The sequence below is a fragment of the Xiphophorus maculatus genome, chromosome 7 (genome assembly GCF_002775205.1).
Source record: "Xiphophorus maculatus strain JP 163 A chromosome 7, X_maculatus-5.0-male, whole genome shotgun sequence".
Classification (NCBI taxonomy): Eukaryota; Metazoa; Chordata; class Actinopteri; order Cyprinodontiformes; family Poeciliidae; genus Xiphophorus; species Xiphophorus maculatus.
This window is the reverse complement of record NC_036449.1, coordinates 8,815,442-8,828,968: the sequence shown is the minus strand read 5'-3', so window position 1 is coordinate 8,828,968 and position 13,527 is coordinate 8,815,442. Positions and strand designations below refer to the sequence as shown.

Here is a 13,527-nt window from a genome sequence, read left to right as displayed (position 1 = left end):
AACCAGATAAACATTCAATCTTATGTAAAATATCAGAGGGAATAAAGATTGGCAACTAACCTTGAACTGACAAATCTATGTTTGTTTATTTATTTATTTTGTTACTTTATTTACTGCCACCTTTTGCTTCAGACAGTTTGGTGTAATTTCCAAATGGAGTATAATTAGACAGACAAATGAAACAGTGTATATATGTTGAATGTTTAACAGTAAAACTTCATTAATGAATAGATTTCCTGTCTGATGCTCTGAGACGTTCTCTAAAAATGGAATAATAGGTTGAGTATAAACAGGCAAAGGAAATGGAGAAAGAAAGAAGAAAAGAAAGAAACGAGTGAACAAATGATCGACTGAAACAGAAAAAGATCGAATGAATGAACAAACTTCAATGCTGCTCAGTGGTTCAAAAATCTTTTCTCACCAGTAAAATTTGTAATTCTATTGGAAGTCTGAATGATCACCAGAACTTGAAGAGTCCAAAAAAAGACACCTCCAGAATCTGAAAGCTTGCTATTTAATTGCCTTAAAAAGCTACAAAAGAGAAAATAAAATACAACATACAGGTCCAACTTTTCAAGATAATATCATCCATTACAACACTTTCCAACACCATCATCACCATGGACAGTAACCAGTTCAGTAAACGTAGCAGATAGAAGCTTTTGTTCTGTCAAGTAACCAAAAGAGGCTTTTAGTACCTGCTGTTCTGCTGGTTGTAAGTTCACTGAACACACATTAGTTAATGATAATTGATCACATGATCAAATGTAGAGACCTGAAATTATATGAGTCACTCAGACTGTGTGGACAGGAATGTGTTCATATTCACTAAGATGAACTGCTGAGCTCCACTCAGAGATGAGTCTTATGGTGAGAATGATATAGTTTGTTTACTGTCTTTGTCATGAATTGTGGTAGAGAGGTGGTGAGGCAGACGCAGAGGACCCATGTTGGAGTGAATTAAAGATGATTTAATGGTGAAAATGCAATTCCAAAGTCCAGAAATCCAGGCAGCACAGATGAGCAGACACAGCAAAGTTCAGAGCTGGTAGCAACTGGGATAATTAAACCTTAACAACAGACTTGACAGCAGACAAGACGAGAACCCAACAAGAACCAGGAACACAGGTGGGATTAAATACACAGGGAGACAATAAGGAGAAACAAGGGACAGCTGGGGACAATCAAGAGGTGGACAGGACAACAAAGAGACTGAATTATATGAAAACGACACAAAAACCTAAATTAACACAGAGAAAAACCCAAATCCTCACAGTCTTGTTACAAAACAAGAAGAATTGAATAACATGATTTGTCAATAAACACACAGTGCAGTTTTTTGTCCTTGTGGTTCCTGAGAAATAATCCAAATGGGTCAACAATAGAATCTCCCCACAGTTATACTTAAAACTAGTCTTGTGGTATTTTTTTTTCTTCTGTTCATGAGTTCACTGATTTTCATCATCATTATTATTATTATAAAACATCAATTTGGTGTTTAGCACCACCCTTTGAAGTGTCAGTGTTGGTGCACACAGTTGTTGCAGTCACTACAATCAGGCCTTCATGTTGACGTTCACAGAGACCACAGAGGCCAGTCACAGACAACAATGCAGTCAAGCATAAAGCAGAGCAAGCTAAACTTAGTCTCAACTGTAAAGCAATTCCTAACACACTCCCAATTTAGACTGGATCCTTTTCACAGATCCACTGCAGAGAAGCAGAACATTTACGATCATTCCATAACTTATAAATCGTGATATGTGCACAGTCCTCTTCCCCCCACTTTGGGTCTCCACCACCATTATCAGGCTGGGGTTGTTCCCAGTGTTTGGTAAGCCTGCAAACAAGAAAATCATTTCACAGCTTATATATAACAATGTTATGAAATAAGAAATCTGACATTTTAAGCTCTTTAGGAGGCCATGTAGAGCCATTTGGTGAAGTCTCTCTTTGAGTCCATTAAATGGACGGTATTGTGTATTTTACAAACTGTGCCATTGACAGCATAATCAATCCCACACACAATGCTGCTTTCAGTTGTTATAAAATGCGGTTTTTTCATATATTCTTTTTATTAATGGTTGTGTTTCTTAGTTTGTTTTCCAGTTTCTAAATAAATATGAAGATACAGTGGAGGAAATAAATATTTGATCCACCTCTGATGTTGAAAGTTTGTACTGTGACAAATAATTTAACAGTCTATGATTTTTATGGTAGCTCAATTTGAACAGTGAGAGACAGGATATAAAAAAAGTCTAGAAAACTAAGTGATATTTAAATAAAAAATATAATTACCATTTCATTGAGGGAAATAGGAATTTGATGACTAATGTTGGCTCCCACAGACCAACTGATCTCGGTGAAGTTGTTTCCTGCATTAGAATCATCTGCCCAAATTGTCACCTGTATAAAAGGTCACCTGCCAACAGACTCAGTGACACCCCAACATATCCACCATGGGCAAAACTAAAGAGCTGTCTAAAGATGTCAGGGACAAAATTGTTGACCTACACAAGGCTGGGATGGGCTATAGAGACATAAGTCAGAAGATGGCTGAGGAGGTGACAACTGTTGGGGCAAATATTCAGAAGTGGAAGAAGTACAACATTACTGTCAATCGGCCCAGACCTGGAGCTCCATGCAAGATATCACCTCATGGAGTCTCATTGATCATGAGAAAAATTTAACATCAGCCAAGAACTATATGGGAGAAGCTGATTAATGATCTCAAGACAGCTTGGACCACAGTCTCCAAAAAAACCATTGGTAATACACTGAGAAATCCTGCAGTGCACGCAAGGTTTCTCTGTTCATGAAGCCTCATGTCCAGGCCCACCACAAGTTTGTCAATGAACCTATTAATGACTCTGAGAGAGATTGGGAGAAGGTACTGTGGTCAGATGAGACCAAGATTGAGCTCTTTGGCCACAACTCAACTCCACGTGTTTTGAGGAAGAAAAATGCAGAATATGACCCTAAGAACACCATCCCCACTGTTAAGCATGGTGGTGGAAGTATTATGTTTGGGCAGTGTTTTTCTTCTAAGGGCACAGGCCAACTTCACCGCATCGACAGGAAGTTAAGCATTGCCATGTATTGCAAAGTCCTGGGTGACAACCTCCTTGCCTCTGCTAGGTCACTGAAAATGGGTCATTGATGGGTCTTCCAGCGCGGCAATGACCCAAACATAAAGCCAAGGAAACAAAGACGTGGCTCCAGAAGAAGCATATCAAAGTCAAAGAATGACCCAGCCAGTCTCCTGACCTCAATCCAAATGAAAATCTATGGAGAGAGCTGAGGCTTCGCGTTTCCAAACACACACCTTAAAACCTCAAGAACTTGGAGATGATCTGCAGAGAGGGTCAAAATTACTCCTGAAGGTTCTGCACACATTATAAAAACTACGAGAAATGTCTGACTGCTGTGCTTCCCAACAAGGGTTTTGTCACCAAAAATTAATTGATGTTTCACTGGGGGGGTCAAATACTTATTTCCTTCAATAAAATGCTAATTATTATTTTTTTCTCATTTTATATAATTTTCTCAGTTTTTCTTTGAAATTCTATGCGTCATTGTTAAAATAAATCTGGCATAAAGTTATGAGACGTTTCATTTATTTTTTTGTATAAAATGTTTTAAAGTCAGTGGTGGATCAAATGCTTATTGGATAAGATGAACTTTTCAGAAGAACAAATGTTTTACTCATTTTCCTAATGTGAGAAATAATAACTCTTACATATTGTTTGAGTGAAATTTTATGTCTCAAAGCTGCCACTAATCACTGTAAGTCCTGTCTAATCTTTTACACTTCAGTGAGATTTTGAATGGTAAACCCAGTTTTTTTTCTTAGCAATGAATGAGAAATAAAGTGGAAAACTCACAGTTGAGTCAGCGGAGTGTCATCAACCCACTTCCAGGATCCCTCAGTTTCCATATCATTCAAACCAATCCATGTTTCTTTATTGGTGATTGTAGAAAGAAAATTCTGTCAATATTATAGAAAAAATATTAAGGTTTCAGTACAGCAGTTATCTGTTTTATGTTATAACATGCCATGACAAAAACCAAGGTAAAGAACATTTCTATTAAAGGTTTTAGAATTTATCCACCTAAAATATTAAAAAGTAAAATTTTTCTAATTGTCTTCATAAAAAAATTAATCCCTCTTAAACTTTAACTATACTTTAATCTGAAGGATTCCTTTTCTTTTGAGTCAGTTCCACACTTCTTTATTTTACAGGAAAAATAAAAACATAAGCACACAGCTAAACATTCATCTTCTTCCAGTGTGTTTCAGTGTGTGGGCTAAATAATTCAAACCCAAACACGACACAACGCACAATAAATGAAGTCAGAAATGCTAAGATTTGTATCTACCCAGTTTTTCCTAATATGGTATCAATATGTTTGACATACAAGCAAAAAAAGTCTGATGGACGACAGTGCCGTTTAAAATTAAAATGTTCACTTTAACATATTTGAATTTTTTGGGTGTATTTTCATTGTATTAAAAATTTATTTAAAAAATATAAACTGAACCTATTCAAACAGCAATATGCATGAAATAGGCAGATGTATTGTTGATATGTAATACTATAACACAATGGTGATGTCTGTGGATTGTACTAAAATAATAGAGGCAAAATGGAAACATCTTGTTACACAATATTTACATTAAACTATGAAAGAAAGATATGAATCTCATTTGCAGACATAAATGAATAATCTCACACTGAGGGACCACATCACCTGTTCATCATCGTCATTTATCACCACCAGATCTCCTCCTCTGTTCCTGCAGTCTTCTCTGGTTTTATTCCAGGAGCCAGACGATGTAGAGAAGAAATAACAAGAAGAGCTGAACGTCCTCCATCCTGCAGGACAGGTTTTCTCTAAAAGATAAATTAATATTTAGCTTTTTTTAAACACTGCTTACTAAGTATGACAGTAACAGGAAGTCAATGTTGCTTTATCACCCATTTGTAAAGTCACTAAGATTTGAACTATAAACAGATTATTTTGAGGATCCAGGGTCTTTAGTAACAGTTAAAAAAACATAAAATACCCACAGATGGAGGAGGATGCAATAAGTGAAACTCTGCAGGAAGGAACTTAAACCAAAGCTGGTATCAAAAGGATTTTCTGTCTTTTAGAAAATAAGTTTTTCTCACAAACACCTGAAGACTTACTTTTCTTCAACAAACTCTGAAGCCTGATCATCTCATTAGACATTTCTGTGAGGGTTGCATTCAGACGATCTCTTTCTTCAATCATTACAGAAAGCTGGTTATTGCTGTCCTGGAGACGATCAGTCAGATTGTCTTTGATGTCGGTGAGATCTGCTGCCAAGTTGCCTGCATCATGAACTAAAAGTAATTAAAGTATATTATTAGAGAAAAGCAGAAAAACTTAATAAGATATATTCATTTAACTTTAGCTTAGAAAGTTGGTTTTAATGCTGAGAATAATTAAACCACTCTATTTTTTATTTTCTGCCTTTAAAAATAAAGAACAGACTCATGCAAGTTAAACAAACAAAACTCACAGAAAACACCAAGGCTGATGAGTCTAATCAGCAGGAAAACGTTCAGAAGCCCCAGAGAGATGATAGCACCCACATAGAGCCTCTTCTTAGAGCTGCCAGGACCTAATCAAAGGAAATACATTTCAATAACATTAATTTCTGCTGCATAATAATGATAAAATATAGACCTGCTTCTCTTTCTCGTGTTGTTCTTACCTTCATTTTTTCTAACAGGAATTTGACAGACAGTATTCACAGGATCATCATTCATATAGATTTCCTCCATTGCTTTGACAGATGCTGAACGTTTTGTTGACTCTCTGATCTGCAGCAAAACCAGAAGTATGAGAAATGTGAAACTGAGTTTGACCTGGAAGGAAGTTGCAAGTTCTGAGAAAGATAAATATTTGTAGAGTTAAAATTAGTCATGCAAAAGTATGACTAGTGTGAGGGATTAACACCTACCTGCCAGAGAGATACTGAATAGGTTTAAGAAGATCCTTAATTTATATACAGTATATTAAAAAAAGGTTAAAAAACAATATTTCAAAAAATGATGAATTGGGCCAACATAAAAACAGAAGACAACATATCGGACTTCAACTCAGGTAGAAACTCAAAGAACTCGAGCACAAATTGACCTAACAAGACAGAAAACACAACTTATTTGCATCTTTACAAACCATGTGGTAATGAAAGAGGCCAAAATTAATGTTCTAACTAAACTGTAAAAAACAGTTACAACTTGTTGTTACATTTAATATTTTTTCAAAATATCTCCTGTTGAAATCTAGAAATGTCAGGTCATTCCTCCTGTCATAAAATATATTGAATGAAAGTGTTTAGTCCAGGAGAAAAGCTGAGAAAATGCATGTTTAACAGTTTTCTGAAGCAACTCAGCATTTTATTTGTATCCAGGCCTCAACTTTCACTTAATGTCTTATGTGGGGTGAGAAGTGTCACATGAAACTTCTTTTAATATCTTTATCAAAGAAAGTAAGTGAGACTTGTTAGACTCTCCCATTGTTTCTCTCTGTTGATTACAGTGTTTGCCTGTCAGCTGTACTACAACAGTTTGACCAAAATGTGGGTCAGCCTGGTGTGATGGTTTGAATCATGAAGGTGGTTCATGATGGTTCATGATGGTTCAAAAGCACTAACAAAAAAAAAATCAAATCAAAAGCACACAAAACAACAACTAAAAAAAGACTCAAAAATATACCCTTACACACACTTTACACATTTTCTAAATGTGGTTCTCAGCCGGCTGAGAAAGTTCATCCTCTACAGATAGTTGTTGAATTAACACTGCATAAACTGTTCTTTCTTATTCAAAGTTGAGCCAAATCCACAATCAAAGTGTGTTGATGATAAGTAGCATATTGCTTACGCCACATCAGCTAAACACATTTCCATCATTACTTCTCATGAGTCCCACTCCTGTCGAATTGCTGATGAAGTTCAGGAGTTGTTGATTGCTGAGTTTAGCAACGCATCATGTGGAGTAGATGAAGTACATTAAAGAGCAAAGGACTGAGCACAAGTCCCTGAAGAACCTCCATACTGAAAGTAACACTTCAATCACACAGCTTCCTTAAAACACATTGCCACATAGATATTTTCAAGCTGAAGACCTAACTGTTGCAGGATTGGCAGATATAGTTTAGATTGTGTGAAGTACATTTATAACACATAAATGTACTTCACACAATCACGTCATTTCCATGATGCACCATCAGAATTTTATTTAGAGAAATTTTAGTTAATCATTTTCTCACAGAAAGCAGAGGTGTGCTGCAGCATAAAAGCGTAAAAACACAAACGATATACTGTGATGTCACAGGACGGCAGTGATGGAGTTTGAATGCAAAACATTTTCCACCTTGAGGTTTGGAGAATCGCTCTGCTCAGTAAAATATTCCAGACCATCTCAGATTAACCTTCCCTGATGAGAAAATCATATATTTTTAAACTGAATAACACATTAACAAAGAAACTATAGCTTCATAATTATTTCTGTGTTTCATGTGTTTATGATTGTCAGTCTTTGACATCCATAATGTGAGACTCTGAGTTGTGTTTGTGTTCACCGTTTTTACTTTGAACACCTCTATCAAAAGTAGAGAAACTGTATTTAAAATATGGGAAGTTGTTGTGTTTATGGTAAACGTCAAAAACCATTTCTGTCTTCTAGGGTCCAAAACCAACAACATCCTTTTCTATTGTGGTATATTTTGGCTGTCTATAATTTGGCTGTGTGTATTTTTTTGTGTGTAATTTCTGTGCCTAGATCCCTAACTTAGACCTGACCATTAAAAGAGCGTCTGCGTCTCTGCTGAGCAGGTGTAGTGTGTGATTTTTAAGAAGGATGATGTGTGTAAGCAGGAACTACAATGACGACCCGTCCAGTATGGATTCCATTTATTTAGCAAGTCTTTAGGTGAACTGTTCAAACTGCACATGTACTTTTGGTGCGAATGAGGAGTGTTGTGGATCTGCATCCAAAGTTCATTATGACCTGACCAGAGAAAGTAATGTGTCACTATGTAGACACAACTCACACATCATGGAGGACAATGATTCAACAACAAATGAGTCGTTGGACGTAGTGCATCCAACAACCTGCTCCCAAGACTCGTCTTTGTGTCCCCTGCCTTTGGGAGGCCTTTCAGTCAACAAGCCCTCTAAGGAGGCAGAAAGACATAGTAACATATGAGAAGAGTTGCCAAATCACCCCAATCCAGACCCCACGTCTTAAGCTGAAGAATGGAAGCTGCAGACGAGGATATTGGGGTTTCCCCTATAAAACTAGCTAAGCCTGGTGGTAATGAAGCTAGGGCATTCGTCCCGTGTTTTTGAATTAAAAAATGTTTAAAGTTGAGAGGAAATTTGAAAATATCACTAAGTGATATGTGCTATTGGAAGACATTATCAACAATCCCTAAACACCAACAATAAAGTCTTAAAAACCCTTGCAATAAATAAAACTAACAATGCTTAGCCTGGTGGAGGCACAAGTAAAACCTGGTGGCCCACCAGGCTTATAATACACTGAGGAAAGTCTTGATAAAATATTAATTTATCCTAAAGTACTAAATGCAGATATACTGTCAGGAATTTCCTGTCTACCAAAGTCCAACTCTATTTTTGTATGTCATAAAAATATATATTAGAATTGGTATTTCAACTCCTAAAAATGTTCTTATTCATTTGCCGCTTAAATCATGTTTGGGTTTTTGTTCTAGACTTTTAAAGAGTATGAAGTCATAAGCAAGAATTTTGTACTTCATTTACTGAGTTAATCTAGATACAGGGCATGTTAAGACAAACTACAGTCTGGGTTAGACAGAATAAGAGCGCATTATCTACACAAAAACATGTTTATGTTTCACTTCCTTAACAGCAATACTGTTAAGGAAATCAAATCTTTGAAATCAGTGAGGTAATCCTCAAATATTAATAAATTAGTTAATATTACAACTACTAAACCACCAACTGATACAATCTGAATAAATTTTTCTGCATAAAGTCATAATTTTCTTTAGGTTTATTTACATCTCCAGTAGCATCAAGCCATGCATCAGTTTTCATGTCACTTCCTCGGTGCAGTCACTACAGTCTCCAGCAGATGGCAGTCTCTGATCTCTGTCAAACTGTGAAATAATTTGAATACTTCCTCTGCGATGTTGCTTTACCTTGCAAATTACACTCACTTAATTTCACATAAAGCTGTCTAGCTGACGCATTCAATCACACAGAGACACCAGTTAATACTGCAGGTGGGTTACTGTGTACGAATCGCCTCTTTATTTTTGACATTGGAAATTGTAATAAACAGTGACCAGGCAGAAAGCAGAAAATAGAGTTTATTGTAATATTTAAATTCATTGTAACTAGAAGCAGGACTATTAAAGCACTTTATAAAATATTTGTCTTTAGAGATGGAATACTTAAAACTCAAGAATAAAATATAAAACATTATATTTAGAGACCTTTTTTTTCAAACACCCAATTTCAGCACTTTTTCACAGAACCAGTGTTTATCACCATCACATGAAAAATCATTCCAAGACGCCTTGTCGTTATTGACATGTACACAGTCCTCCTCGCCCATCTTCCACTTGTCCCACCATTATCAGGGTGAGAGTCATGCCAGTTCCTGTTAAATTTGTGACAGAATTAGACCACGTTTCATACGGCGCAACAACAGACACAAACATACAGCTGAGATTGTGCTTTAAAGCACAGAAATAAAACCACATGTTATACAGTCAACAGGCATGTTGTCTTGTATTTTCTGTATAGTATTATGTCAATGTAAAACCATCAACCACCAGATATTCCACTGACAAAAAGGCAGCCTGCTTTTTTTGTTGTGAAAGTTTCTTCTGAAGCATTTAAATGAGTATTTAGTTATAATATGTGGGGCTGTCAGTGGTACAATTTTTAAAATTAGATAATGGAGCAAACAAATTAGAAAAACAATTTAAGATTAAACTGATTTTTTTTTAAAACACATTGCATTGTTTAACAAAACATAATAAAGGAAACCTTTTTATGTCAACATTTTACAGAATTTTCTTTCTGAATTTAAGAAGGACGCCTGGATTAGTTTGAGAGAAACTGAGGGATCTTGGTGGTGAGTTGATGGAACCTCTCTGAGTTTCATGTAAGGATCTGTAAAAAGTTTGATTAGACTAGAAAAATTGCTGATCCTAGCAAAAAAGCAGTGAGAATGCATATCTGCAGAATGATTGCTGCAGAAAATGCAAGAAAAAGCAGAACAAAGCCTAAGAACCTGAAAAATTTGAAAAACCTGAAAACTAAAACATAACAAAAGAAATAGCATAAATTAGCAGAAGCAGAAATTAGTATAGAATCTTAAATAGTTGAAAAAGTTAATGATTGAAAAATGTGAGCAGGATCTTCATCAGTGAGAATGCAACAAAGCATTATCACTGATTAAACTAGAGTAACTAAGAATAACTAGACACAGGAAATAAACATAAACCAGATAAACATTCAATCTTATGTAAAATATCAGATGGAATAAAGATTGGCAACTAACCTTGAACTGACAAATCTATGTGTGTTTCTTTATTTATTTTTGTTACTTTATTTACTGCCACCTTTTGCTTCAGACAGTTTGGTGTAATTTCCAAATGGAGTATAATTAGACAGACAAATGAAACAGTGTATATATATTGAATGTTAAACAGTAAAACTTCATTAATGAATAGATTTCCTGTCTGATGCTCTGAGACGTTCTCTAAAAATGGAATAATAGGATGAGTATAAACAGGCAAAGGAAATGGAGAAAGAAAGAAGAAAAGAAAGAAACGAGTGAACAAATGATCGACTGAAACAGAAAAAAATCGAATGAATGAACAAACTTCAATGCTGCTCAGTGGTCCAAAAATCTTTTCTCACCAGTAAAATTTGCAATTGTTTTGGAAGTCTAAATGATCACCAGAACCTGAAGAGTACAAAAAAAAAACTGTTGGGTTCCGGGATTTTTATTGTTCTTTGTGGGTTTGTTTTTGTTTTCTCTTGCTGTTTCACCGTTCGTCCACCAGATAGCGACAAAGGCTGCTTTTCTGGAGGGGCAGCACATGGACCTTACCGCAGGGGCCGCTTTTCATTGGCTGATGCCCATTCTACGTAGTAGCGCGGCTACCACGTCTCACAAACACACTTAGCTTCCTGTTAGCTAAGAACAGCATAATGGCAGAACTGATACAACTTCTACACCTTGAAGCCATTCTGCTACACAGTCTTACTTTAGCTAAACAGATCAATATGCAATGTGTCTGTATCTGACATACACTAAAGATTTTATTTTAGCTGGAAAGGCTTTGGACTAAACTGTTACCCATGTTAGCCACGCTAGCACCAAGTACAGTGTATCAGGCCTCGACACACTCAAACATTTGCCAACAAACCACAGGAATCACCCACTGATGTCAAAAGTAATGTACAAAACGATGAATGCCCGACTTACCCAGCCTTGCAAGAGCAATAGGCATCAGTGATCTTGTCCACAGCTATATTGATGTAGAGGGTGTGTGGATCTGCCGTTTTCCTCATCAAGCGAAAGCATTTTCCTGTGAAGTGCACAATGTTGGAGGCATCGCGTGACTCAAACACCTTGATCTCATCCAAAAAAGATGACATGAACTTCTTAGTTCCTCTGTCCATTGTAGTAGCTGATATATTGTGAAAATCCGGTAGAAATGATGCACTAATCGAGTCAGAAATACACTGCAGAGAAACAGTCAAAGTGGAAGACGCCATGTTTGTGAGACTTGCGGCCACTTGGGATTTTTTAGGTCGGTTGTGGGCGGAGCTTGGTAAGGTCCATGGTTCAATGCATCTGTCTTTGATCATCTCATTATTTCCTGGAGCTTATGAGGAGCTGTTATTGGTTTTCTCAATGGTTGATTATGGTATATTTTGTTACTTTTTATTTGTGTGTTTTTTATTATGTAAAGCACTTTGAAATTACATTGTTGCTGAAATGTCCTACACAAATAAACCTGATTGAAATGGAGCCAGCAAGAGGAAAAAAATCAGACATCTGGGAATAGTTGAGATGATCGCTCACAAGATTCTTAAATAAAAACAATTAACCCCTTCACCTCCAAAATTCTCACCTTCTTGAAATTTCCACTATTTCTTTGTTCTGCAAAGATATACTAGTCTTGCACAGCAGAAACAGACTTAAAGCTGTTGGAAGAATAAAATTCTGGCCTGATGAGAAAAAATATAAGGGATCAGATCAGAGAGCCAACTAGAAAACCAAGAAAAAGAGAATTTTTGAAGAATTTTATTTTTTCAGGAGGCAAATCAAAACTCAAAGAATACTGTCTGCCCTAAGAAGCACCGCACTCCAAATACACTAAAACAAATGTCTATTGTCAAATCAGTCAATGACAAAAGAAAACAGCCAACAGTCAACATATACCAGGATTGGCTACAAATAATTTTAATAACTAAAAAAGATTAGTTAAATAGGGTTTAATTGACTCTCCTGTTACTAAACATGGGTTTGACAAAAACTCATGATATTTAACATTAGTATGTTTAAAAAAACATACTAATTTTTTTAAGTATGTCTATCTGAGTGACAAGGCTGCCACAGTTTCAACAGCAGATGTCACTAGTGAGAAATGAATGAACCACCGAGTAATGAACCTCTGGGCAAAGCAATGGTCTGGGAAGCTTCATTGCTTCACGAGGCTTCATTTGGCCATCACTACTCTCTGTTTTTCTCTTGAGAAATATTCTGAGTAATTCCTCTCATTGTCCTCCCTCTTCAGGTGTTTCTTCGTGATGCCGTGGATCCTCCCAGAGAAGATCTTGTCCTGGTTTTTTTGGATTTCACTCTCCTCGTGACACCGTGGATATTACCCACTGGTTGCCCGAGTTTCACCCTCACCTCTTCAGTCTGATCACAAGCATTTCCTGGTTTCTCTGACTGGCAGTCGGACCGATCCTCTGTCTCCCTCCACGCCAGAACTTACCTGTCCGCCCTCCACCGCAGCCCCCACGTCTTCTTCCGGACCCCGCTCAGCCGAGCCTCCCCTCTGGAACCTGGACCTGCTTAAGGATTTTCATAAGAAGACCAAAGCCCTGTCCCCCGCAGTCAAACCCCTCCCAGACCGAGATCATCATTTCTACAAGTAAGATCAGTCCAATTCATCTCACAACTCCCGTTTCCAATTACCCTAAACTCACCATCTCTTTTTGCTGTCCCATAGTGTGCTGACGACTCCGTGAATCTTCCCGAGGAACCATACCCTCTCCACCTCTCTTATCTATGTATTTCAATAAACAATCTTTAGCTGATTTTCTGTTCTGCATGTGAGCAAAGAAAATGGATCCCAACATGACAAAAAGACACCTCCAGAATCTGAAAGCTTACCATTTAATTGCCTTTAAAAGCTACAAAAAATAAAAATAATACAACATACAGGTCCAACTTTTCAAGATAATGTCAT

General features: G+C 36.7%; 1 protein-coding gene across 1 annotated transcript; it reads right to left on the bottom strand.

Annotated features, from left to right (window-relative positions):
* Positions 1-603: 603 nt before the first annotated feature.
* LOC111609262 (CD209 antigen-like protein C) lies at positions 604-11,736 on the bottom strand. The gene is made up of 7 exons (XM_023336577.1): positions 11,529-11,736; positions 5,744-5,852; positions 5,549-5,650; positions 5,193-5,369; positions 4,753-4,895; positions 3,885-3,988; positions 604-1,840 (listed from the first exon to the last, which is right to left on the bottom strand). The coding sequence occupies exons 2-7, from the start codon at positions 5,811-5,813 to the stop codon at positions 1,684-1,686; spliced, it is 753 nt and encodes a 250-aa protein (XP_023192345.1). The 5' UTR covers positions 5,814-5,852; positions 11,529-11,736; the 3' UTR covers positions 604-1,683.
* Between the last annotated feature and the right edge of the window lie 1,791 nt (positions 11,737-13,527).

What these genes read in the sequence shown, in the direction of transcription:
- LOC111609262 (XM_023336577.1), bottom strand. Translation starts at nt 5,813, where the DNA reads ATGGAGGAAATCTATATGAATGATGATCCTGTGAATACTGTCTGTCAA. An exon ending in CATCAGCCTTGGTGTTTTCT is followed by an intron (nt 5,370 to 5,548) that starts GTGAGTTTTGTT and finishes AATTACTTTTAG; the next exon opens with TTCATGATGCAGGCAACTTG. An exon ending in GACACTCCGCTGACTCAACT is followed by an intron (nt 1,841 to 3,884) that starts GTGAGTTTTCCA and finishes TCTTGTTTGCAG; the next exon opens with GCTTACCAAACACTGGGAAC.